Source organism: Gorilla gorilla, chromosome 4, assembly GCF_029281585.2.
Source record: "Gorilla gorilla gorilla isolate KB3781 chromosome 4, NHGRI_mGorGor1-v2.1_pri, whole genome shotgun sequence".
NCBI lineage: Eukaryota > Metazoa > Chordata > Mammalia > Primates > Hominidae > Gorilla > Gorilla gorilla.
In genome coordinates, this window is record NC_073228.2 from 46961023 (window position 1) to 46988622 (window position 27600).

At 48.9% G+C, this 27600-nt stretch overlaps 1 protein-coding gene across 1 annotated transcript in view; it reads left to right on the forward strand.

Moving 5' to 3' along the window:
- MAP3K14 (mitogen-activated protein kinase kinase kinase 14) overlaps nt 1-27600 on the forward strand; it is a 53888-nt gene that overhangs the window by 8151 nt on the left and 18137 nt on the right. Inside the window, exons 2-6 of the mRNA XM_019027730.4 lie at nt 18156-18431; nt 19610-19679; nt 21547-21757; nt 21873-22487; nt 23970-24107. Of these exons, the coding sequence (XP_018883275.1) occupies nt 18176-18431; nt 19610-19679; nt 21547-21757; nt 21873-22487; nt 23970-24107 (1290 nt within the window). The 5' untranslated portion in view covers nt 18156-18175. The remainder of the gene's footprint in view (nt 1-18155; nt 18432-19609; nt 19680-21546; nt 21758-21872; nt 22488-23969; nt 24108-27600) is intronic.

The following is a 27600-nucleotide window of genomic DNA, read 5'->3' on the forward strand; positions in this document are numbered from 1 at the left end:
GTGGCTCACACCTGTAATCCCAGCACTTTGGGAGGCCAAGACAGGCAGACCACTTGAGGCCAGGAGGTCAAGACCAGCCTGGCCAACATGGTGAAACCCGTCTCTACTAAAAATACAAAAATTAGCCAGGTGTGTTGGTGGGCACTTGTAATCCCAGCTACTCGGGAGGCTGAGGCACAAGAATCACTTGAACCTGGGAGGCAGAGGTTGCAATGAGCCATGATTGCACCACTGCACCCCAGCCTGGGCGACAGAGCAAGACTCTTTCAAAAAAAAAAAATTAGCTGGGCATGGTGGTGCTTACCTGTAGTCCAGCTACTTCAGAGGCTGAGGTGGGATGATCACTTGAGCTCAGGAGTTCGAGGCTGTAGTAAGCTATGGTTGTACCACTGCATTCCAGCCTGGGTGACAGAACAAGTCCTCTTCTCAAAAAAGAAAATATAGTTCAAAGTAGAATCAGACAGTGAGTAGCCAGCTAATAAACACATAACTGACCACCTCCCACCCCTCCAAGTGGGAATTGGGAGGGCAGTGACCACACTGGCACATCCCACAGGCTTGGTGCCACTAGAGAGTTGTAGGCAGGTAGATCAAGGCAGTGCTTCTAGGTAACTGGGTTCAGCATTCCAAGAAGGCCTTTCAAGGGTTTCAACAGAGAAGGCTCTTGGTCATCCTCATATTCCCGCTGGCCAGCACGGTGCCTGAAACATGGTAGCCACTGGTTAAATATTTGCTGTTGAGTGAAAGTACAAGACTTGAATCCAAACTCCTCCTGCTAAGCCCTGCTGGCCTCGGGGAGGACGAGAGAGCCGTGGGCTGTTTCATGATTTACCCTCTTTTACCAAAGAACCCTGTGAGATCCTCTGAGAATATTCCTCATCATGCCCCATGTCCCAAGCCCTTTTTTCCCTTCCCAAGGGAGGACAAGAATATGACCCCTCATTATAAAGGGACCCCTCTGCCACTCATGTCCTCAAGCTGGTTACTTGGTCCAGCTTGTCAAAGAGCATGTGGGGCAGCATCTGAAATGAGGCCAGGGTCAAGGTTGCCCCGCGGCAGGGCGGAGCTGGACCTGTGCCTCCTTCCATGCATTGGAAGCCTTCTGTGGAAAGCTGAGTTCTTTGGGTTTCTTGTTTATTCTGAAGTTCCTCAAACTAGTTCCTCAATTTCAGAACCAGTCACCAGTGACTACAATGAACTTGAATTCTCCTATACAGGGAGCCTGAGCCTGTCTTTCTTCATCTTTTCTGAACACAGGTAGACGCTGCTTGAAGCCACTCCCACCTCTGAAAACCAGATTTCTAAACCCAGAAAGGAGCGGTGGGTGGTTGTATTTCAGCGAGATTGACCGTAGCCTAGGGAACTTCTTGCTCAGAATCCACCCCGAAAGGTTAAATAAGGAGAGTTGTTTTTCACAACCAAAATGCTGCTTGTAACGATGATCTCAAAGCTTGGCAAGATCACAAAGTACGTTTTGAGTCATCAAAGAAACTGGCTGTTTCACATGATTTTAGTGTCAAGGGCAATTATGGCCATCTAATCTTTGGAAATTGGTCATGTTAAGTGGCATACAGGGCAACCCCCACTTAATCAGAATATTCAGTTACACAAAATACCCTAAGTTGCAGATTTCGATGACACTTGAAATTTTTTTAATTAATTAATTAATTTTTTCTAAAATTTTTTGAGACAGAGTCTCACTCTGTTGCCTAGGTTGGAGTACAGTGGCACAATCTCGGCTCGCTGCAACCTCCACCTCCCAGGTTCAAGCGATTCTTGTGCCTCAGCCTCCCGAGTAGCTGGGATTACAGGCACCCACCACCACACCCAGCTAATTTTTGTATTTTTAGTGGAGGCAGCGTTTTGCCATGTTGGCCAGGCTGGTCTCGATCTCACAACCTCAGGCAGTCCGCCCGCCTGGGCCTCCCAATGTGCTAGGATTACAGGTGTGAGCCACCACTCCCGGCCTGAAAATTTTTTTATACAATATACATTAAACATTCCTTGTTGCTTATTGTATAAAATTAAGTACACGTGTGACAGGTTTTTATCTCAATACTACCTTGCCCCACATATTCTCCTGCATATTGGGTCTTTGTGGATCCATGATGCCCCCTGTGGCATCTTTTCTATTTGCTGTTGGCTCTCCTTGTGCAAAGGATTTGAAGGTTGAATTGAAAATACCATTGTAATACTTCTCTTTTAAAGCTTATAAAATGCCCTGTATCAGGGCCTGGGGGCAAAAGTACTGATGAAATTTATGAAGATAGCAAATGATGCTCAAGTCTTTGTTATAAAAAGAATGGTAAATAGGTTCAAGAAGCCTGCAGCCAGGCTTTGTAAAGTGAATGGCAAATTTGCATTTGTCATAGAATTTCTCCTTGGAATGGGCCTGGCTATGTCAGGCCTGGGTGGGCTGAGGAACACAGGCCCACCACAAGTCCAGCTTGGAGTCTTTCTTCCCTGTTGTCATTTTAAAGTTGCTTTTTCCAGAACATAGGCTGGCTGTAGTTCATGCTTCCTAATTAAGGTGCTTCCTCCCAGGCCAGTCCCTGAATTTCTCACTAACCTTTGACTTGTGACAGCTTCTGCATCTCGGTCCCAATTTTTAAAGCTTAGATCATTTGGGAGTAGAAAGAGTGTCATGGTTAAGAGTATGGGCTTTGACATAAAAGTCTCTTGTGCAAATCCTGCCGCTGCCACTTCACTGCTGCGTGGCCTTGGGCAAATTACTTGGCCTACTGAGGCCCAGTTTCTTCCTCCTTGTAGAGGGATAACATTAGTGCCTTGCTCACAGAGTTGTGAGGATTCAAGAAAAAAAATGCATGCATTACCTAATACATGGCAGATAATAATAGCTGCCATTATTATTCATTTGTATGATTACCAACAACCAGCATGTAGTTATGTGTATGCAAATAGCAGATTGTTGTAACACTCAAAGATGACCACAGGACAACTAATTTCAGCTTTAGCTGCCAAGGAATTGTGGGTCCCAGTTCATCACGCAGAGCTGAGGCACTGCCAGTGGACACAGAAGCCAGATGGGGTGTGCAGGATGCTCTTCAAAGAACATCTTTGTGGGTTCTTGCTGACCACTCTGTCCCTCTGCTTTCAGGATTCTCCTCCTCCTGCTTTGACCACATCTGTTCCAGACTTTCTGTCTGATGCTAGGGCTGCTGGCTAGAAGCTGTGGGAGGTAGGCTTCAGCGCCTTATAGCAGCAACTTTGAAGCAACTTAACACTTATAGACCATGACTCACATCTGTAATCCCAGCACTTTGGGAGGCTGAGGTGGGCAGATCACTTGAGGCCAGGAGTTCGAGATCAGCCTGGCCAAGATGGCACAATCCCGTTTCTACAAAAAGATAAATAAGTGAAATTAGCCATGCGTGGTGGTGCATGCCTGTAATCCCAGCCACTTGGGTGGCTGAGGCACAAGAATCGCTTGAATTCGGGAGGTGGAGGTTGCAGTGAGCCGAGATCACGCCACTGCACTCCAGCCTGGGTGACAGCAAGACTCTGTCTCACAAAAAAAAAAAAAAAAAAAAAACGGCCGGGCGCTGTGGCTCACGCCTGTAATCCCAGCACTTTGGGAGGCCGAGGCAGGTGGATCACGAGGTCAGGAGATCGAGACCATCCTGGCTAACATGGTGAAATCCTGTCTCTACTAAAAATACAAAAAATTAGCTGAGCGTGGTGGCGGGTGCCTGTAGTCCCAGCTACCCAGGAGGCTGAGGCTGGAGAATGGTGTGAACCCGGCAGGCAGAGCTTGCAGTGAGCCAAGATTGCGTCACTGCACTCCAGCCTGGGCGACAGAGCAAGACTCCGTCTCAAAAAATAAAAAAAATAAAAAAACATAAAACCAAAAAAAATCTTACACTTCCAGTCATACAAAGGTCTGACTGCTCATCTTGTAGCGGCTTCCATCTCACTGGAGGTTCCACTGATGTTTCCAGAGTGCCCACTGCATGCCAGGCACTGTGCTATGTAATTTAAACTTTGTTCCTTGCATTGAGTCACCGTGTAAAATTCTATCATGTAGGTTTGAGGATCCCTATATTACAGATAAGACTCCTGAGTCTCAGATTATGTGACCTGCCCATGGTCACACACCAGAGTATTGAGAAACTAAGATTCAAACTCAGATCTTCTGACTCCAAGGCCATCCTGTCATGTAGCTGAATGGCCATTCCTCAGGATTAGTAAGTAATATGTTGGAAGAAATTACCTCTGAGGGTCTTTCTGATCCTAAGAGCATTTTGATTCCTTTATGATTTATTTATCCATCTACCCATTTTTTCCCCATCTAGACTGTAAGCATGTTGAAAGCAAGGATAGCATCATCACAGCAAATAAATAATACAATGTTTGGAAACCACCTATCTGATGCTGTCTACTTCTCTGACACATAGAAACAGGAGAAAAGAGATAACCCATTAACAAAAGAGTCACCCAGAAATTCCAATCCCAGGAGCTTACCACCTAGAATTCCTTCTACATGTACACATAAATGTGAATAAGGGTAGAGTTTTTTCCATTATTACGTATAAGTGAAAAATTGGAAACAAAGTTTCCAGGTGGGAAAATGATGGTACATCTGTACCTTCCAATCTTATGAAGCCTTAAAAAGAATGAATTAGAGGTCAACCATGGTGGCTCACACCTGTAATCCCAGTACTTTGGGAGGCCAAGGCGGGTGGATTGTTTGAGGTCAGGAGTTCAAGACCAGCCTGACCAACATGGTGAAACCCCGTCTCTACTAAAAATACAAAAATTAGCCAGACATGGTGGCTGACGCCTGTAATCCCAGCTACTCGGAAGGCTGAGGCAGGAGGATCACTTGAACTCAGGAGACGGAGGTTGCAGTGAGCCAAGAATGGGCTGCTGCGCTCCAGCCTGGGCGACAGAGCGAGACTCCGTCTCAAAAAAAAAAAAAAAAGAAAAGAAAAGAAAAGAAATTAATCTAAATGTGCTGAGATGGAATAGTATTCATAGTATCTTAAGTGAAAGATACAATTTGTATGACATTACATGTGTATAATCCATGTTTCTTTTAAAAATAGTCCCAAACTAGGCCAGGCGTGGTGGCTCACGCCTGTAATCCCGGCACTTTGGGAGGCCGAGGCGGCTGGATCACGAGGTCAGGAGATCAAGACCATCCTAGCTAACACGGTGAAACCCCGTCTCTACTAAAAATACAAAAAAAAAAAAAAGTCCCGAACTATATGTTTATATATGTATAGTAATTGGAACTAGAAGGATTTACATGAAACTTAAGTGTTTTTTATGTTGCAGAGAGGATGGGACGGTGCCGGGATTTTTTTTCTATATACAGTTTTGTTTTGTTTACATTTTTACAATGAACAATTATTTTGGTATTGGAAAAAAATTTTTGAGATGGAGTCTCACTCTGTTGCCCAAGCTGGGGTGCAGTGGTGCAATCTCGGCTCATTACAACCTCTACCTCCTGGGCTCAAGTGATTCTCCTGCCTTAGCCTCCAAAGTAGCTGGGATTACAGGTGCCCACCACCACACCCAGCTAATTTTTGTATTTTTAGTAGAGACGAGATTTCCCCATGTTGGCCAGGCTGGTCTTGAACTCCTGACCTCAAGTGATCCACCCACCTCGGCCTCCCAAGGTGATGGGATTACAGGCATGAGCCACTGCACCTGGCCTGAAAAAAAATTTTTAAGCAAGGTTAAAGATCATATATAAGAAAGGCAGGAGAGGCTAGCTAGGAAAACTGTCCTCCCTTGGGTTTCCCAGACTAGGACTAACCCTGCGATTCCCACCCCTTTGCGCAAGCAGTGGAGGAACAGCTGGTTTTTTTCTCCCTGGTCCACTTCTGCTGTTTTTCACTCTGGGGGGCCACTCGTGCCCAGGGGCATCTGGTTCATCCAGCACTAGCACGGGCCTGTAACCACGCATGCATTTGCCATTCGATAAATCAAAGCAGGAAACAGTCCCCATCTTCTGAGCACCTTCCTATTTCTTGAGTCACAACTGATAAAACTCTCAGTCCTCAGCAGAGAACAAGGGAGGGAATGAAATGAAAACCAAAACCAGGAAGGACAAGCTTGCCCATCTCCAGCCTTCTGTTTTAGCGGCCCAGCTGCCAGAACTCAGTGAGCAGAACAGAAGAGCCACAGACTTTCTGGTGAAGTTTCCTGCCCGCACATGGGTTTGTGCTTGCATGTGTGTGCATGTGTGCGTACAGGGTTGGAGAAACCAGCTCATCACATACTTATAAAGCCCCAATCTCAAGTGTGGACCTAATGCTTCCTAAATTCTCATCCCATGCCAAGAGATTCTTTTTTAGTTGTTTTCATGATTAAAAAGTAATACTTGGCCGGGCACAGTGGCTCATGCCTGTAATCGCAGCACTTTGGGAGGCCAAGGCAGGCAGATCACTTGAGGTCAGGAGTTTGAGACTAGCCTGGCCAATATGGTGAAACCCGGTCTCTACTAAAAATAGAAAAATTAGCCGGGTGTGGTGGCAGGCGCCTGTAATCCCAGCTGCTCAGGAGGCTGAGGCAGGAGAATTTCTTGAACCCAAGAGGTGGAAGTTGCAGTAAGCCAAGATCGCACCATTGCACTCCAGCCTGGGCAATAGAGTGAGACTCCATCTCATAAAAATAATAACAATAATAAAAATAAATAAAAGTAATACCTACAGAGAAAATCAATAGAGGGAGATACAAGAAACTGTTAACGGGGATCCCCTTATAGGAATGGAGGGAAGGACTCATGCTTTTCAATGGCACCCCTTCTGTATTTTTTTTTTTTAACCACTTAGAAACATTATCTGTTAAAAATGAGAACCAAGGTCGGGCGCAGTGGCTCATGCCTGTAATCCCAGCACTCTGGGAGGCTGAAGCAGGTGCATCTCATGAGCTCAAGAGTTCAAGACCAGCCTGGGCACCATGGCAAAACCCTGTCTCTACCAAAAATACAAAAAATTAGCCAAGCGTGGTGGCACGCACCTGTCCCAGCTACTCGGGAGACTGAAATGGGAGGATCACTTAAGCCTGGGAGGCAGAGGTTACAGTGAGCTGAGATCGTGTCACTGCAGTCCAGCCAAGGTGACAGAGTGAGACTACATCTCAAAAAAAAAGAGAACTGAGAAAACTAATACGTGCTCACTGAAAAAGTGGAAAAATTAGAAATGTATAAAAAGAAATATTAAATCATCCATAAGCACACCACCGAAAGAGAACCATTGCTATATGTCCTAGGTATCTGTATTTTTATAAATATCATTGCAATATACCGACACATGTATATAGGGTCGTATTTTAGATATACTTCTGTATCCTCTTTCTACTAATTTAATATCCCATTTTTCCATATTGTTAAAATGATTTATAAACATTTTTAATGGATGTTCCATGATTTATTTAATAATTATCCTTCCCCTGTAATTAGACTTTTTTGTTCCAGTTTTTTACTGTTATAGAAATACTGTGAACTTTTTTTTTTTCTTGAGATGGAGTTTCGCTCTTGTTGCCCAGGCTCGAATGCAATGGCATGATCTTAGCTCACTGCAACCTCCGCCTCCCAGGTTCAAGCGATTCTCCTGCCTCAGTCTCTTGAGTAGCTGGGATTACAGGCATGTGCCACCATGCCTGGCTAATTTTGTATTTTTAGTAGAGACGGGGTTTCTCCGTGTTGGTCAGGCTGGTCTCAAACTCCTGACCTCAGGTGATCCGCCTGCCTGGGCCTCCCAAAGTGTTGGGATTACAGGCGTGAGCCATGGCACCCGGCTTTTTTTTGTTTGTTTGAAACAGGATCTCATTCTGTTGTCCAGGCTGGAGTGCAGTGGCGTAATCATGGCTCACTGCAACCTTGAACTCCTAGACTAAAGCAATCCTTCCACCTCAGCCTCCTGAGTAGCTAGAACTACGGGCACGTGTGACTATGCTGAGCTAAGTTTTGTATTTTTTTGTAAAGATGGGGTCTCACTATATTGCCCAGGCTGGTCTCAAACTCCTGGACTCAAGCAATCCTCCTGCCTTGGCCTCCCAAAGTGCTGGTATTACAGGCATAAGCCACCATGCTCAGCCCTAAACATTTTTGATTATGCTTTTTTCTGTTTTTTTTTTAATTTGTTCCCTACTTAGATTGCAATTCTGTGAGTTGTGCACACAAAAAGTGGGTATCTTCACTTGCTATGATGCTTTATTGTTCCCAGAGTTCCTTCATCTACATTGTTTCATTGAATGAGTAAAAGGGAGTAGGGGTGTCAGGACCAGGAGGAGGATGAGGATAGAGGAGACAAGGTGCTGTGGGCAGGCAGAAAAGGAGGCTGTTGTACAGTGGAGCTGATAGGAGGGACTTCCTGGGTAGAGGCTGAGCCTTGCCTTTGAAGGACAAGCAGGATGTATGGGGTGGCCCACACAACAGTACGGCACACATGGGACCTGGAGAGTTGAGTAGCCAAGGGGCTGTAGACAGATCAGACTGGCCAAAGCCAAACCCTATGTTTGGGGAAACAATGGCCAAAAAGATTATGGACCACAGAGTTGAGACTGAGCCCATAAGCAGTGCAGAGCCAGCAGATGTCTTTGAGCTTGAGGTTGTCTTAAGTACACGATGTTTCAAGATTAGCTCAGCACCAGGGTGGGAGGTCAGAGAGAAGCTGGAAGTGGGTAAGACCAATGCCAATAGAATAGATGCGAGGGAATTGCCCTAAACATCTGAAGGGGCCTTATAGACAGTAGTTTCTGCACGGCTAGGGCTGGCCAGCCATCATCAGGCATGTGGTGGTAATTGCAGGACAGTCAGAAACTTTACCCCATAAATTGTATTTACCCTGCAGTTTGACCTGTGGGATTGGCAGCAAGACTGAGTTTTGTTTTTTTGAGATGGAGTCTCGCTCTGTTGCCCAGGCTGGAGTGCAGTGGCGCAATCTCGGCTCACTGCAACCTCCACCTCTAGGTTCAAGCAATTCTCTCATCTCAGCCTCCTGAGTAGCTGGGATTACAGGCACGCGCCACCATGCCTGGCTAATTTTTGTATTTTTAGTAGAGACGGGGTTTCACTATGTTGGCCAGGCTGGTCTTGAACTCCTGACCTCAACTGATCCACCTGCCTCGGCCTCCGAAAGTGCTGGGATTACAGGCGTGAGCCACCATGCCTGGCCGAGACTGAGTTTTTGAGGGCATGTCAGATTTGTTTCTTTTTAATAATTGATCTGTAAGATTTTAATGATTAATGTACCTTCACATTTCATATCCTCCTTAATGGGAAAGGCTTATTCAGAAATTACTCTCCTGGGAAGCAGGCCTCAAGCAGGCCAATGAGTCCAGTTTTGAGGTTCCTCCAGCTGCGTTTCACTCACAGTGCCTGAGTGCAGGCCCCAGTAAGGCCCCTTCCTCCTTCCTCAGACATCTGTTGCTATGTCCCAGGGATCACATGGCCATTCTCCTTCTCCGCCTGAGGGAGAGAGTGAAGCAAGCCTTTCAGAAGCCTGTCACTTGTCAGATTGTTAGCCCAGGCCAGGGTGGGGGTTCTGTACCAATGGCAGGATTTTCTTTTCTTTTTTTTTTTTTTCTTTTCATAAAGACACAGTCTTGTTATGTTATACAAGCTGATCTCAAACTCCCAGGCTCAAGTGATCCTCTTGCCTCAGCCTCCCAAAATGCTGGGATTATAGGAATGAGGCACTGTGCCTGGCCAGTGCCATCTGCCCCTACTCTGCGGCTTCTGCCATCTGGAACTTTACCCCCAGAGTCTGGGAGGAATGTGGAATTATACCCCGCTCACTCATCTGAGAATTTAAACCCTGGGGGTATATGAGGATCAAGCGTGTGTCCATGGTCTGATACCTGAACTTCACCTGCAGCCTCCTCTCCTGGGACTGCCTGACTTATGCTTTACTCACCGACAACTTCAAGCTGCTGGTGATTGCTGCATTGACTCACCTCTGTGCCTTACGTTTTGCCATCCCCTCTCCCCAGAACACCATCTCCTTTTTCTTGGGCAGGTCTTGCTCACTGCTTCAGACTCAGCTCAGGCATCACCTCCTGGGTTGGACTAGGTGTCGCTCTGTGTTCCCGTCACATCTGTTGTGTGTCTATCTCTGTCCTTGCATCCCTGTATTGTACTGAACTCTTCTGACTTCTTGTCTGTTTCCCCCAGTAGACTGTAAGATCCTCAAAGGACAGTGTCTTCTTCCTCAGTGTACTGCCAGCACTCAGCACAGGGCCCAACACCCAGCAGACCTAGTACATGCCCAGGAACTGCCACGAATAAGATCCTTGCTCTGCAGCTAGACAGGACACTCTGGGGCCAAGACCTTACTCAACATAAAGCCTCAGCCTGCCTCCAATCATTGGATTTGGAGGCTCTTTATCGGGTGCCTAGAAGTGATTATATCTTTTTGTCTTAAGTATTTTGTCTGATACGAATATTACTTCTTTGTGGTTAATATTGGCCTGGCACATCTCTTTCTATGTCTTTATTTCCAACCTTTCTGGATAATTTTGTTTTGTTTCTTTTAGTCAGCATCTAGCTGGATCTTTTAAAATCCTATCTGGTTTGCTGTTTTGTAATCTACTCACATGTACTGTGGTTAATGACACGCTAATATTTTGCCTTATTTCTGCCATCTTGTGTTTTTATTTTATATTTATTGTCCTTTTTGCTTCTTTTTTCCTCCTTGCTTTGCGTTGTATCAGATTGACAGCATTTTCTATTTTTCCTTCTTTATTCTTCTGGTCTGAATTGTATTTCTATTATTTTAGTCATTACTCTTAAATCAACATACATACTAACTGTAATTTTTTCTAATAAAATTTAAAAGTTGTTGTACATAAAGTCCCCAAAAAGGCAAGGATCATATTACTTTTTACCCATTGAACAACCCATTTCACCCATCTTCCTTATTATTGGTGTCTAGATTTTCATGTTTTAAAATGATTTAAACTGGCCAGACATGGTGGCTCATGCCTGTAATCCCAGCACTTTAGGAGGCCAAGGCAGGCGGATCACCTGAGGTCAGGAGTTCGAGACCAGCCTGGCCAACATGGGGAAATCCCATCTCTACTAAAAATACAAAAATTAGCCAGGTGTGGTGGCACATGCCTGTAATCCCAGCTACTCAGGAGGCTGAGGCAGGAGAATCACTTGAACCAGAAGGCTGAGGTTGCAGTGAGCCAAGATTGTGCCACTGCACTCTAGCCTGGGCGACAGAGCAAGACTCCGTCTCAAAAAAAAAAAAAAAAAAAGATTTAAACCAATTTTTCATATTCAACTGTTAATTAAATTGATCAACATATTGTTTGAGTTCCTGTGCCTACCATTGTTTCTTTTTTCTGTTTACTTTTTTCTTTGCAAAGCACATCTTCAGTGGTTCTTTCAGTGAAGGCAGTGCCACCTTACCTAGAACTCCTGTTTGTGTATGTGTTTGATTGTTTCAAGAAAATGAAACAACCTGTTAAAACCATCAAGTTAAGTCATAACACATAACATAACAGGATTTAGTGGCGTAACTGAACTAAAAGTCTGACAAATTGATGGCTGATTCAGCCCTGACTGACAAGACCCCTCATCAGTAAGGGATCTTCGTCTGCTTCCTGTCTACCTGGGCTAAGGAATTATTACCAACAGTAGATGGGCAGATGCTAGGGGTAGTAATATCCACATGGGTAGTAATACTGCTCAGTTTCTGGATGTTCTAGATGGCTCTGCCAACCAGATTTTATTCTAGGAAGGAACTGGAGATCCTTGGGTCCTAAGAGAATGGGCCAAGAGTGTCCTGGCTTGAGCCCTAACTCCATGTTGGATGTTCTAACTGTATAAATTGAGCCTCATTTATTCCTGTAGGTAATGTACCTCTCTAAGCCTTAATTTCTTCATCTGTAAAATTGGAGATAATATTGCCAACCTTGCAGGGTTGGTGTGGAATGCATCAACAAGGCAGATAGAGTTCCTGGCACAGTGCCCCATACACAGAAGACATTTATGGACGGTAGTGGCTATTACATTCCCTGGCACTTGGGAGACACTCATTGAATATTTATAGAGTGGATGCAGAAGCCTACCATAAAAGGCTTCATTGAGTAGATAGGCCTTAAAGGATAGGTGAGATCTGGGCAGACATTGATAAGGGAGGAAGGCAAGCAGCCACTCCCTATGGGAGGAACAGGGTGGGCAGAAGAAGAGAATCAGAGGCTTGCCCAGTGCTGCCCTGCTCAGGCAAGTGAAGGAATCAGTCTGGAACAAACTGGGGGAAGGGCTGTAGGAAGGGCAGAAAGGGTAGAAAGGGGAGTCAGGGTGAGCATGTATGGGGACTTCTGAGTCTGCCTCGCCAGATGGCTGTTTTGCCAGGCCAGCTTGCTCTGCCTGATACTTGCCCTTGGTTCCCTCTTTTTTTTCCCCCTCCTTTTCTTTCTTTCTTTCTTTATTTTTCCTTTTGAGATGGGGTCTTGCTCTGTTGCCCAGACTGGAGTGCGGTGGTGCAGTCATGGCTCATTGCAGCCTCAACCTCCCAGGCTCAAGCAACCCTCCTGCTTCAGGCTCCCAAGTAACTAGGACTACAGACGTGTGCCACCATGCCTGGCTAATTTTTTAATTTTTTGTAGAGATGAAGTCTCACTATGTTGCCCAGGCTGGTGTCAAACTGCTGGTCTCAAGTGATCCTCCTGCCTCGGCCTCCCAAAGTGCTGAGATTACAGGCGTGAGCCACCGCACCCAGCCCAGCCCCTCACTTTGAGTAGGCAGAGGTTTGCCTATTGTGGCCTGGTGGCCAGGCAAGCTGAAGACTTAAAAGAGGAAGTCGGGAGAAGATTGGTTTTCAACCAATATCTTATTAAGGAAGTTGAGTCATTCTACTTCTGCTATTTATCCCCTCTGGGCATTCAGAGAAGGACAAGTTTTTACTTCCAGATGAAATAGTCATGAGAGGGATTTGCCTTGGCCCCTTGTAGACATTTTCAAGCTGGCCCTGTAAGACAGAGTTTTATTTCCCTTTCGTGTATGGAGAATCAAGGCTCCAAGCATTGCATGAACTAGGTAAGGCTCAAGATACCTTGGCTGTATGGTGCTGAAACAGAGAAGCCCCATCTTCTCAGTGATGGCTTTTAGTAGCCTGGTGACAGACAAGGGAATGAACATTCATTTAGCCTCTTCTGTTGGCCAGGCAACCCGATTGGCATTTCATGTACTCGTCTTCATTCGGTCTTCAAAACAGCTCTGAAGGAGCTAAGAGAAGAAACTCAGAGAAAGTTAAGTGGCTAGCTCAAGGTTTAGATGTCGGCTTAGGAGGCAGCAGTCTAGGTTCAACCCTACCTCTGCAACCTGCAACTGCGTAACTTTTGGTGTGCTACTAAACTTCCCTAAGCCATATCTTCATGTCTGAAAATGAGATGACAGTAGGTACTTTGTAAGTATCGACAGTTAGTATTCTGAGTTGGAGTTGTCCAGCCCTCAAAGAATCCTGACAGATGGGCTACATTCTCAGAACTAGAAGGAACCTCAAAAGATTTCCTAGCCGCTGGTTTCCAAACTCTTTTCTTGGAGAACTAGGGATTTTGTAGAGGTCCTCGGTGGATGAAGGGACACTGAGCATGTGGAGCTCCTTCAGCCAGGGCAGCGGGTTCAAATGTGAGTTACATGCCAGTTGCATGCATCTGGTTCTTTTAGTTATTGGGAGATGAGGTATGATTTCATTTGACAAAAATGGTCCCACTGCTCTTCTTAAAAAAAAAAAAAATTGTTAAGGCTAGAACCCATAACTTCTGGTTCCCAGTCTGGAATTTTTACTATGTTGTACTTGCTAAAACAGGGAACTGAAATATGATATATTCTAAAAAGGTTATCATCTTTGAAGATTAACATTTAAAACATTGTTTTTGTATCTTCCAGTGAATCAAAAATTTGTTTACTGTAAACCCCATTCCTGCCCCAGAATCCTAGGAACAGAAATTTTACTGTCAGAGAAAACACCACTCTCATCACCTCAGAACAGCACTGTCCAATAGAACTTTCTGCAATGCTGGACATGTTCTCTGTCTGCACTGTTGAGTATGGTAGCTAGTGTAACAAGGAGATGATTTTAAAATTTTACCTCATTTTAATTAAATGTAAATAGCCACATGTTGCTAGTGGCTACCATTTTGGACAGTGTCGCCTTGAGTACAGAGCAGGGGTCAGGTGGCAGTCTCTGGCCCTTTGGCATCAGAATCATCCAGAGAACTTGTCAAAAGTACAGATTCTGGGCCTAATGCCCAGTGACTGGTTCAGCAGGACTAGGAGGAATGCATTTAAAGAACTTATCTGGTTATTCTAATCTGTGGTCAGATTGGAAACTGCTGCATTGGAGAGCTTTTCCTCAGAGTGGAAGAATAGAGCCAGAATCAGGCATTTAGCCCGGCCCTGATTTTCTAGGGAGACTAGAGGAACCTTCTGGGGAATGGCAGATCCTTGGAGAATCTGTTGAAAGCTATGGACCAAGTCTTCCCTGGAAAAATGCAAATTACATTTTTCTCCCTGAATCCATCCTTGAACCTAGATTAAGAACTCCTCATACAGCTGTGCCCAGAGGTTGATCTGGTACCGTCCAGATCATTCCTATCCCCCAGGCTTCTCCAGGAGGTCACTGAGGCATCACAGAAGAAAGAACCAACAGTGTCTGTGCATCAGGCCTCAAAGAATATGGAGTGAATTCTGCTCCTTTCCTTTCCTCTTCTGATTTCTTGGGCTTATGGGTGAGCCATGTGGGTTTGGCTGTTGCCACTGCTCGTGTCCTCAACTCTTATGCAGAGAGTAGAGGGCCCAATGCCTTTGGGACATGAATAAGCTGAGGAGAGTGTCTAGGCTGAGGAATGAATCAGGAGTTTGACTTGCCTTCAAAGGCAGAGACATAACTGGCTCCCACTTCGTCCTCCCCACATGCTGCAGGAGGGAGAAGGGGCAAAGTGTTAGGGCCATGAGCTGGGGTGACAGCCAGAGACCAAAGTCCAGAGCTGGGAAGGCCCCCTAGCCAGTAGTCCTGGACTTAGTACAGAACCATGATTTTTGTACACCAGAGTCCAGATAGAATTAGGAAAGGAGGGAGGGAGCAAGTGCATCCGTATGTGTGTGTGTGTCTGTGTGTGCGTGTGTGTCTGTGTGGGAGGTTGTGTTTGGGGAGAGCCACTGTCAGGCCAAAGTGTCCCAAGAATAGCCTCTTGAACTTGGAGGCTGTCAGTGAGGGTCTGAGTCATGGTGATGTGGCACAGAAAAGCCAGCCACAGGAGGAGCTTTACAGCTCCCAGGCCATGATTTGTGCCCCTGAGAGGTGAGGGTCAGCCTGTTTTCCCCATGTCCTTCACAAGTTCAGCTGCCATCTGCTGGGTCAGCTTCTCAACAGCCTTCTTGTTACTGTCTGCCTGCCAGGCTGTTGGATGAGTCATCGGGGAGCTGCAAAGGAGTCTCTGAGCGTGGCTGCCTCAGCCTCAGCTTCCACTTCTCTGGGAAGAGGGGAGCCTGGTGTGGTCACAGAGGGGCGCTGGACAGCTGCCTACCTAACACCAATATGAAAGGACAACTCTGGGACTCGGGATGCCCTGCACCCCCTCTGGAGGAGTTCTAGCTCAGGATGACCTATCCAGAAGCCTCCATTGGGCCATGCCAGGCGGAGACAGGCTATCAGAGCCCCCACACAGCCAGATCTCTAATAGCCACGTGCCCTCAGAGCAGCAACTGCACCACCTGGCCTCCTTTTTCTCATTCATCAGGCAGGACTCTCTCTTCCTCCTCAGCATTCGGGATCATCCTGTCTCCAAAGGTTATGGAAAAGCAATCTTTGTCCTTTGAGTCCCTCGTTCAGCCAGCGTCAGTTGCGTGGTCTGTGGCCCCTGTGCTATACACTGGGGAGGCACTGTGTGCAGGGCCCCACCTCTTCCCTCAGGAGCCTGTTGACCAGGGAGGACCTTAGTGTGCCCTCCTGCATTTGCCTGTAACCCAGGAGCTTGGGGAGTGGGCATCATAGCCTAAAGAACCTAGGGTCTGGATCCTGGCCATGTCCTGTCACACGTGGGTTGGGCGACCTTGGGCAAGTCTCCACTGAATTAGGCCTCAGCTTCTTCAAATAGAAATGAGGAGGTCACGCTCACATCGAGCTCCCTGTGAGCATTCCCTACTGCTGTTAGGTTTGGAGACTTTTTGGTCTGTTCTTAAGATCTCATTTCCCCTGGTAAAGAGGCTGAGAACAGTGGGATCGGCTCTGGGCTTAGGTCAGTTTCTTTTCTGGAGGTAGAGTGGGGTGGGGAGGTGTGAGGTGGGATGAAAGTACAATTACAAGAAGCATAGCCAGCCTTGAAGGGCTTTTGCCTAACTGGATGTCAGAACACCCCTTAGACTTTTTTTTTCTTTTAGAGACAGGGTCTTATTCTGTCACTCAGGCTGGAGAATGCAATGGTGCAATCTCAGCTCACTGCAGCCTCAACCTCCTGGGCTCAAGCATTCCTCCCACCGCAGCCTCTAGAGTAGCTGGGACTACAGGCCAGCTACCCCAGCTAATTTTTTGTATTTTTTTGTAGAGACAGGGTTCCACCATGTTGCCCAGGCTGATCTTGAACTCCTGGGCTCAAGTGATCCTCCTGCCTCAGCCTCCCAAAGTGGTGGGATTACAGGCATGGGCCACCATGTCTGGCCCCCTCCGACTTCTTAAGATCCTCAGGTAACAGTGAGGCCACCCATTCAGCCTCCTCAGCATCTGGCGTTTGGTACCAAATCCAGGCATCCTTGCAGGAAGCTGGAGCTGCTCTAAGTTCAGAGCTAGGAGACCCTTAAAGACAGAGATGCAAGGAACTAATCAATAGTGAACAACAAACCCCACCACACCTGCCAGCCAAGCTGGCAGAGCCTTTCATAGCCATCGAGGTGGGAAGACCAGTGAGGCAGATTCAGAAGGAGGAATGCTTCAACCTAGTACCTCAGCTTCCCACCATCTCATTCAGTCCTCAGGCCTCACAGGGCAAAAGGCCAGAGGCCTTAGAGTTCAGCTTCAGATGGTGTACCTGTCTGCCCCAGAAGCAGAGAAGTGATCCAGGGTTCACAGAGTTATAGCAAGGAAGATGATTTCTGCTGGTAGCAGCTTTAAGACAAACCTACCATCAGAGAGCAGTTATTAAAAATCTGTCTGCATTTGGGACCTTCTCAGGCTGTTTCTAAAGCAAGTCATGTCTGAGAGGGGCCCTGCCCTTTAAAAACTCCCAGCCTTTAAAAAGGTTTCCAAATGGTAACAGTCTCAAATCAGTGCTCTTCTCTTCTTTGCCAATTCCAGTCTGCAGGCTGTTGGCACAGATTGTTGGCAACTATGGGTTGCTCTTCTTTGCAGCTTCCTAGGGCTGGGCAAGACAGAACCCAGAGAGACGTGAATTCTTATGCTTTATTCTTTATTTCTAGAGGTATAGGTTCGTGTTAGGGCCTTGAATATAAATTCTACTCCTGATGTTGCCTGAATGAAAAATGATACCTAGAAGTTTTCAGCCAATGAGTTTGGACATTAGAGGAGGAAGCATGTTAGTTCCTTCTGGAGAGCCACAAACAGACGCATTGGGCAAGGAACCACGTGCTGAGCACCATTTGCATGCTGAGTTTTAGACTTTGTAGGACACACACACACACACACAGATATCTACCTCCTACTAGGGAACAGAATAGAACCTTGCTTCTCTCCACTTGGAGAAAAGTCGCTGTGGATGGTGTGTGCCAACAGGTCCTCTCCAAAGGCTTATGTGGGGTCAGTGAGGCCATGGTTTTAGAGTCTGGGATTCACCACTCTGTCCTGGGGAAACAAAGTTTGCCATAAAACAACAGAAAAAGATTGAGCCATCATAAAGGCAAGAAAGAGCCAACCCAGACATTTGTGCCACAGCTCTCCTAGAGGGAGTGGGCTGGCATCCTTGCTGGACACAGTGAAGGAGGCTGTTTATGTTGTGGTACTGGGAGGACCGGGGGCCTGTGCCATGTGGAACATGTGTAGATGTTGAGAGGTGGACTCTGTTACCATTGAGGATGTTTGGAGGATGAGTATGTGTGGCAGAGGCACACATAAACAGGCAGAGACCCTTTGCCCCTGCCTTTCTCCCCCAACCCAAGGCTGACCTGTGTTCTCCCAGGTCTGGGATTCTAAGTGACCTGCTCTGTGTTTGGTCTCTCTCAGGGTGAGCACAAGCCTGGGAGATGGCAGTGATGGAAATGGCCTGCCCAGGTGCCCCTGGTTCAGCAGTGGGGCAGCAGAAGGAACTCCCCAAAGCCAAGGAGAAGACGCCGCCACTGGGGAAGAAACAGAGCTCTGTCTACAAGCTTGAGGCCGTGGAGAAGAGCCCTGTGTTCTGCGGAAAGTGGGAGATCCTGAATGACGTGATTACCAAGGGCACAGCCAAGGAAGGCTCCGAGGCAGGGCCAGCTGCCATCTCTATCATCGCCCAGGCTGAATGTAGGGGCCTGGGGTTGTTGTGGGCACGGGGCAGGTGGGTGGGCCTGCAGGTGGGTAGCTGGGCCCAGGGGTTCCCTATGGAGGAGAGAGGTCCGTGTCACCGCTAGATAAGATTCTCATGAGACACAACCAGAGGTATGCCAAGAATCGTGGAAAGTGGGGTTGTAAAAGTGCACAGATGGTGGATGTGGCAAGGGGAGGCTGTGCCCATCATGACTGGAGCAGGGGAAGAGAGGTAACAGACGAGCACTCGGGACTCTGCAGAATCATCAAGCAGGCCATCAACCTTCTGCTGTGACCTTGAGCAGCCCCAGTGTCTGGAGAGGCTCCAGACAGGAAAGGCCAGGTCTCCTGGAAAGCCCCACTGGGGCCTGTAGGGCCTTCACCATCTTCCACCTAGAGTGGCCCCACCCCCAGGAATGAGCACCGTGCTCTTGAGCCTGCTGGGCCAGTCCTGGGGCGGCAGGCCGCTGCACGGTGAGGCCTAGTCTGGTCCTTTCTTCTTCTACTCATGATACCTTATGATGACTAGTAATGGTGGCTTCCCTTGGAGACAGAAACTCCCACGAGGCCTGGGTAGGGCCGGGAGTCCTCTCTCTCCAACGCCTTCCCTCAACCCGGGAGGCTTCTTGGGGTGGAACCTGGAGAGCTGGACAGCCGTGCTGGCATTTCTCCACACGCATACATCCTGCCCTCGTCTCCCACTTCCTACTGGTTGGTTTTTGAGGAGAGATGAGAGAATAAAAACTAAAATACAGAGAGTGACATAATTGTTTTAAAAAAATACACATATATCCACACTTATATGTACACACATATATAAATACCTAATAGCTGTTTTTCCTATGAGCCAGGCACTGTGTTGAGCGTTTTCTGTAGATCATCTCACTTCAGCTTCATAGGAAGTGAGGCGGGCGCCCTATGATCCCCATAATATAGGCATGGCTATTTCAGAGCAGGTGGCTGAGGCCGTGGTCTGCTCTTGACCAGTAAGCTGAGAAGCTGGGGAGAGACAGTGCAGGAAGGAGGCATTGGTGGGGAGGTGACTGCCAGACAGGGGTTGTCTGGAAAGGAGGGGAAGGAGAGGCGCCAGAGGGGATCTCTGTAAAATGTCTCTCCCCTAAGTGCTAAATTCCTATTTTTTCTCCTCTCTGCTAATCTAACTCCTTTTGCTTTAGGTGAGAATAGCCAAGAGTTCAGCCCCACCTTTTCAGAACGCATTTTCATCGCTGGGTCCAAACAGTACAGGTAAGCAGGGGAGACAAGCCTGAGTGGGAAGGTGGGGACTGGACCCAGCGCCCTCGTCCCCAGCACTTGCCTGGGCCACTCCTGCTGACCCCGGGCTCCCTCCCTCAGCACCTGTGGTTCAGCTCCTGGAACTCACCCAGGCTTTCCTGGCTGAGCCGCTCTCTCAGCCAAATAAGCTTTTCAAAGGCTTTTCACAGCTTGTGGCTGACTGCCTCTGGGCCACATCAACTTGACATTTTATTTTTATTCTCCTCAGAGTCCTTAATGCACCCCCTCGTTTCCCATCAACAGGGAGGGTGCTGGGAACAGAAGCTGCTTCCCACTCTTGCGTGACCGTGAGCGCAAGCCGGGTTGGTGGGGGGGGCCTTCCACTGTCCTCTATGGGAGAAACCTGCTGGTGCCTTTTCTCCTGGGAGATGCACCGAGTAGGGATGCGGGCGGTAGAAAAGGAGGGGACAGATAGACTTGGTGGCCCGGTAGAAAGGAAGCCAGGGTGGGGCTGAGTCTGTTCCCAGGCTCTGCATTCCCCCACAGATGATTTTTTGAAACAAGAGTTCAAGTGCTGGGCGCGATGGCTCTCACCTATAATCCCAGCACTTTCTGAGGCCGAGGCAGGTGGATCACGAGGTCAGGAGATCGAGACCATCCTGGCCAACATGGTGAAACCCCGTCTCTGCTAAAAATACAAAAATTACCTGGGCATGGTAGCGCATGCCTATAACCTCAGCTACTCAGGAGGCTGAGGCAGGAGAATCGCTTGAATCCAGGAGTCGGAGGTTGCAGTGAGCTGAGATTGTGCCACTGCACTCCAGCCTGGTGACAGAGTGAGATTCTGTCTCAAAAAAAAAAAACAAGAGTTCAAGCTAGAAACAGCTCCTTCCCCTATCACCAGGCAGGTTTTGTATCATTGGAGTTTGGAACCTGCTAGTGATAAGATTGTGGGGAGGGCAGCTGGCTGCCTTGGAACCAAGAAATGCTCAGTTTGGTGGGATTCCTTCTGCTGTCCTGGGTGCCTTTTGGCCCAGGGTAGGAGCCTCTGATAGACACACTTCTTTCAGCTGTCCAAGAGAAGCCTGTAGGCCTCCAGTGGTCCCCAGGACTGCCATGAGTCTGCCTTCTCCGTGGGGGCAGAAGATGAGGCCAAGGGAGGGTGGCTGAGGCCATGATCTGCTCCACAGCTATTCTGCAGCAACCCATCTGTTGCCGGGTCCTTTAATACTTGGCAGGGATCCCGGTCCAGTTAGAGCCATGGCAGTGATGAGCCCCGAGGCCAGCAGAGAAGGGGCAGGCTCCCCAGTACCAGGCAGCAGCCCAGGCTGTCCACCTTCAACAGCAGCCAGGGACCCCCAGGAACTGTGAGAATGGAGGTGACCAGCCTTACCTGTTCCTCCATCCGGAGGCAACACAAACAAGCTCTGCTCAGTCAGAGCTGAGAGGCCTGCCATGAGCGTGGCCCCCTCCTAGGAACTCTCCAGGGGCAGCTCACCTTGGAGAGCAGTGAGCGAACCGTGTCTGCTCCCCTGACTCTCCCAAAGAAGTGCTGAGTCTATACCCCATCACCATAGTAACAAGCACAGCTTCTTGGCAGCTTGCCTTGGGGCCAGACACTGAGCTGGGCTTTTTAAATGAACTAAATTATTGAAACTTCATTTCCACCCTGTATGGCAGAAAATACCAAACCCATTTTATAAGTGAGATAAGTGAGAAAACAGGTTCCTTGGGATTTAGAAACTTTGCCGCGTTCACACAAGTAATGGCAACCTGGGATTTGACCTTGGATCTGCAGGAGTCCAGATACAAGTGTCTGGACCATTCCATCTTCCTGCCTCCTCATGCTCAATATGCAAATCTGTCCCTTTTTTGACAGCCAGTCCGAGAGTCTTGATCAGATCCCCAACAATGTGGCCCATGCTACAGAGGGCAAAATGGCCCGTGTGTGTTGGAAGGGAAAGCGTCGCAGCAAAGCCCGGAAGAAACGGAAGAAGAAGAGCTCAAAGTCCCTGGCTCATGCAGGAGTGGCCTTGGCCAAACCCCTCCCCAGGACCCCTGAGCAGGAGAGCTGCACCATCCCAGTGCAGGTGAGACCCTCCACCCACTGCCCAGACCCCGGGTTCATGGGGCCTTGAAATTGGAGCCTGTCCCTGGGCCCTGGCCCCTGGCCCTCTGTGCTGATAGCTGTGTTTCCCCCCACAGGAGGATGAGTCTCCACTTGGCGCCCCATATGTTAGAAACACCCTGCAGTTCACCAAGCCTCTGAAGGAACCAGGCCTTGGGCAACTCTGTTTTAAGCAGCTTGGCGAGGGCCTACGGCCGGCTCTGCCTCGATCAGAACTCCACAAACTGATCAGCCCCTTGCAATGTCTGAACCACGTGTGGAAACTGCACCACCCCCAGGACGGAGGCCCCCTGCCCCTGCCCACGCACCCCTTCCCCTATAGCAGACTGCCTCATCCCTTCCCATTCCACCCTCTCCAGCCCTGGAAACCTCACCCTCTGGAGTCCTTCCTGGGCAAACTGGCCTGTGTAAACAGCCAGCAACCCTTGCCTGACCCACACCTGAGCAAACTGGCCTGTGTAGACAGTCCAAAGCCCCTGCCTGGCCCACACCTGGAGCCCAGCTGCCTGTCTCGTGGTGCCCATGAGAAGTTTTCTGTGGAGGAATACCTAGTGCATGCTCTGCAAGGCAGCGTGAGCTCAGGCCAGGCCCACAGCCTGACCAGCCTGGCCAAGACCTGGGTAGCAAGGGGCTCCAGATCCCGGGAGCCCAGCCCCAAAACTGAGGACAACGAGGGTGTCCTGCTCACTGAGGTAACTAATCCCCCAGCACCTGTATATGTCCCTCTACCAGCAACCTGGGGGATGCTTTTCTCTCTTTATCAGAGTCATTCTTGCCTGTGGTGACAAATCAAACGGTAGGACAGTGCTCATTGTGGATGAAAAGTATCATCTCTTATTCCGCCAATCTCACTTCTCACAGCCTTTTTAGTGTGTTCTGTTCTGAGTTCTTCTGGTTGGTCACCTCCTGCTTGCTGAATGTGGGCACTGCATGAATAGTACACATGCTGAGGACAAGGGGAATCAGCCAGGAGCTACTGGAGATGTTATCATGGCCCCCAGAGACGGAAGATGAGGATGGGACCTGTTTTCACCACCCACCTCCATCCCTTTTTCCTCTTGTTCACTTCCCAAATAATTTTATAACTTTAAATGATTTTATCAAACTTTGATATCCGGGTTTTATTCCATCCATCCACTTTTTTTTTTTTTTTTTTAATAAATGTGTTTTTTGAGACAGAGTCTCACTCTGTCACCCAGGCTGGAGTGCAGTCGTACAATCATAGCTCACTACAGCCTCCATCTCCTGGGTTCAAGCAATCGTCCTGCCTCAGCCCCCTAAGTAGCTGGGACTACAAGCGTGTACCACCACGCCCAGCTATATTTTTTTTAATAGAGATGAGGTCTTGCTATGTTGCCCAGGCTGGTCTCAAACTCCTGGGCTAAAGCAGTCCTCACACATTGGCCTCCAAAAGTGCTCGGATTATAGGTGTGAGCCACTGCACTGTCTTATTCCATCCACTTTTTAGTTTTTTATTTTTTTTGTTTTGTTTTGTTTTGAGACAGAGTCTTACTCTGTCGCCCAGGCTGGAGCGTAGTGGCACTATAACAGCTCACTGCAACCTCCCCCTTCCAAGTTCAAGTGATTCTCCCACCTCAGCCTCCTGAGTAGCTGAGACTACAGGTGTGCACTACCATGCCTGGCTAATTTTGTGTTTTTTGGTAGAGACAGGGTTTCACCATGTTGGCCAGGGTGGTCTCAAACTCCTGACCTCAAGTGATCCACCCACCTTGGCCTCCCAAAGTGCTGGGATTACAGGCGTGAGCCACCATGCCTGGCCCCTCCATCCACTTTTAACATCATCCTTGACCCCCGCCCCTCTTCACTGTTCCTCCCTTCCCTCCACCTTCTAGCTCCTGAGTTTTGTTTTTTCATTGTCAAGGTGATTGGCAGTTCTGTTTCTGTCTCACCATCACAAGTCTGGGATGTTTCTCATCACGAGGATCAGTGGCCGCAGCCCATGAACCCTTCCCTCGCCTTCACCTCATTCCTCTGCCCCCTCTCTGGTGCTGCCTGGCTCAGATCCCTGCCTTCGCCCCAGGGCTGCCTGGTTGTGAGGGCTCAGCTCAGCAGCCCTGGCAAGGTCACCAGCTGGAGAGTCTTCCTCACTGTAGCCCTGTAGCCCTCTGCTGCCCTGGCCACTGAAACTGTCCTCTCTCTCCTGCCAACCCCAGAAACTCAAGCCAGTGGATTATGAGTACCGAGAAGAAGTCCACTGGGCCACGCACCAGCCCCGCCTGGGCAGAGGCTCCTTCGGAGAGGTGCACAGGATGGAGGACAAGCAGACTGGCTTCCAGTGCGCTGTCAAAAAGGTACACCAGGGCTCAGGGGCTGAGTGAAGAGGGAAGCCAGGAAGGGGGCCTGGTGTGTTCCCTCTGCTTTCTGTCAAGGACAGTCGCAGGGTGGCCGTGGGTCTGACTTGTGAACAGAACTTGGCTATCACTAGCCACCTGAGGTCGGCTGGAACTGGAAGGGAGCAGCCTGTCACGTGTCCTGGCCTGGCTGCTGCCCCTGGCATGTGTGTATGTGAGAGGCAGTGTGAGAGGACGCACGTGGCCTCGGTGTCTCAATACAGCCAGGGCCTGAGGGGCAAGTCCCAACGTGGAAGATGGTTGGAGCGTCATGAAATTCACACTGAGGTAAAACCCCTGAACCACATAGGAGGCCGCCCCTGACCTGGGCCAGATGATGGGAAAGCAGTAGCCTCCACCTGTGGGGCGCTTCCAGGAGGAAGCCAGCCTCAGTGGGAGTGGGCAGATCTGCCAGAGTCAGAGCTGTGCCCCCTGTTGGCCAGGTGTGCCACAGTCCTGCAAGACAGACATGATGGGGACATGAAGCTTGGCAAGACAGGAAGTCACTGGCCGGGTGGCAGAGCCCTGATTCAGACCAGGTCTGTCTGACCTGAGAGTTCGGCTTTCAACCACTCTTCAGGAAGAAGAGGAAAGAAGATAGACTTGTTGTCCTAGAGTTTTGAGTAGAGACAGAAGACAGGAATCACCCCTCCCACCCCTTCATCTCACTGATGTTAGAAGTGGAGAGCAGAGAGGACGGTGTGGCATGCTGGGCCTGGAGCTGAGGCCTCCTCCTGTCAGATCACACTGTCCAGGCCCAGAGGGAGCATCGGTGGCGGCTGCAGACCCACAGACCTTACGGGTGTCGGTCCTTCTCCCCGTCACCAACCTTTCCCCCACCCCCAACTCTCAGATCATCTTGATTGGAAGCCACCTTGTCCCCAGTCAAAGCTCTCGGCCTCAAAGCCAGCACCAGGACCTAAGGCGCATTTCTGTGGACCATCCCCTTGGCCCTCTGGGCAGGGTGAAGTAAGCTCCGAGATAAACCTTGTTTCGAGTGGCTTATGTCAGAGACACTCCAATCCCCGAAAGAAAAGCAACAAGTACAGGTAGAGCATCCGCAATCTGAAAACCCAAAATCTGAAGTGCTCCAAAATCCAAAACTTTTGGAGCACCAACCTGACACAGGAAATGCTCACTGTAGCCAGAGCACAAAAGCCTGGCACACGCTGGCCCCATTCAGAGCAGACGCTGCCACCACCGTCCGGGGTGCCTGTTGGCCTTAAGGGGAGAGGAGACAGCTGGGATGTGAATAAACCCGGCTTCCCTGGTGTGTACTTGGGCTGGATGGTGAGACCAGTGAGGGGACTATCTGCAGGTACCATCCCAAACTTCAGACACACTGTGTCGAATACGAAAACTCCGCCCTCACCACCCCTGACTGGCAACACGTGCTGAGTGCATGCTGAGTTCTTGCCGAGTTCTTGCCAGTGTGGATCATCGTCTTCCACTGGGGGAGGCCAAGGCCACGTGCCTGACCTGCTCAGCTGCAATTCCCCTCCCCAGGCTACCAGAGAAGGCTCAGCTGTCCCTCTTGAGAGGTGGTGGGAGGAGAGTGTGAGAGTGTGAAGAGATGCGCACCCAGCGCTGGGAGCTTAGTCACTGGGCTTCTCAGCTGTTCCCCTGCTGAGGGCCTTAAGAGTCCTCCCAGGCAACAAGGTAAACAACCCTAATATAGTGGAAGAGGATAAATACTCCATGTCTCGCCCCTCCCATCCACTGCAAGGCAGTTGGAAAAGCTCCAAGCACAAGGCATGGACTTCTGAGCACCAGAGCTGCAGCTCAAGCCCACCAGAGCTGCCACTCACAGAACCACTTCCTTCCCACCCCGGAGAATGCAGTGGGGATGGCTCTTTGGCAGCCCGCACAGCTGCCATTGGTTGGGCAGACAGCCCCTGCTTTCCCTCAAGGCAGTGGTGTCCTTTAGGGTTTTCAGCTGGAAGAGCAGGAGAAACAGTTCCCTAATTAGGAGATGGGGACCGGGAGGTGGATCAGGCATCAGAGATCAGGCCGCACATCGGATCAGAGCAAGTCTGTGCCCCCCTGATGCTCCTTGGGGAGAATCCAGTGTGTAAGGTGTCACGTGGCAGTGCCAGCACTCCCTTCATCCTCGTGATCTAGATGCTGATTGGCCATAGGTCCAGGGTTTGATGCAGTTGTTTTTATTTTTAAGGTTTTGTTTGATCTTTTTTCTTTTCTTTCTTTTTTTTTTTTTTGAGACAGGATCTCACTCTGTTGTCCAGGCTGGTATGCAGTGGCATGATCACAGCTCACTGCAGCCTCAGCCCCACAGACCCAAACAGCGCTGTTGCCTCAGCTTCCCACGTAGCTGGGACTTTAGGCACGCACCACCACACCCAGCTAATTTTTTATTTTTTGTAGAAACAGGATCTCACTATGTTGCCCAGGCTGGACTCAAACTCCTGGGCAACCTCCCAAAGTGCTGGGATTACAGGTTTGAGCCACTGTGCCCCACCAGGATCCCATTTTAATAGAAGAAACAACTACTTGTTTATACACGCATAAAAAGTCCAGGCTGGGTACAGTGGCTCACGCTTGTAATCCCAGTACTTTGGGAGGCTGAGGTGGGAGGATTGCTTGAGGCCAAGAGGTGGAGACCAGCCTGGGCAACATAGCGAGATTGCATGTCTACAAAAAAGTAAAAAATAGAAATAAAAAAGAAATTTTAAAAGTCTAAAAAGATTTCTGTCAAAGGGCAGTTACCTCTGAGAATAGGACTGGGGAATGGAGACTTTTGCTTTTTTTGGTATCATTTGCATTATTTTATAATGAGCCTATATTTGTTTGCAATTAAAAGTAAGATCAGGGCCGAGCACAGTGGCTCACACCTGTAATCCCAGCACTTTGGGAGGCTGAGGCAGGTGGATCACAAGGTCAGGAGTTCAAGACCAGCCTCTGGCCAAGATGGTGAAACCCCATCTCTACTAAAAATACAAATATTAGCCAGGTGTGGTGGCAGGCGCCTGTAATCCCAGCTACTCGGGAGGCTGAGGCAGAGAATTGCTTGAACCTGGGAGGCGGAGGTTGCAGTGAGCCAAGATCATGCCACAGCACTCCAGCCTGGGTGACAGAGCAAGACTCAGTCTCAAAAAAAAAAAAAAAAAAGAAGTAAGATCAGGCCGGGCCTGTGGCTCATGCCTGTAATCCCAGCACTTTGGGAGGCCAAGGGTGATGGATCACAAGGTCAGGAGATCTGGCCAACACAGTGAAACCCCATCTCTACTAAAAATACAAAAATTAGCCAGGTGTGGTGGTGGGTGCCTGTAGTCCCAGGTACTTGGGAGGCCGAGGCAGAATTGCTTGAACCCAGGAGGCAGAGGTTGCAGTGAGCCGAGATTGTGCGACTGCACTCCAGCCTGGCAACAGAGTGAGACTCTGCCTCAAAAAAAAAAAAAAAAAGGAAAGAAAGATCAGGCGATGCGGCACTTATGCC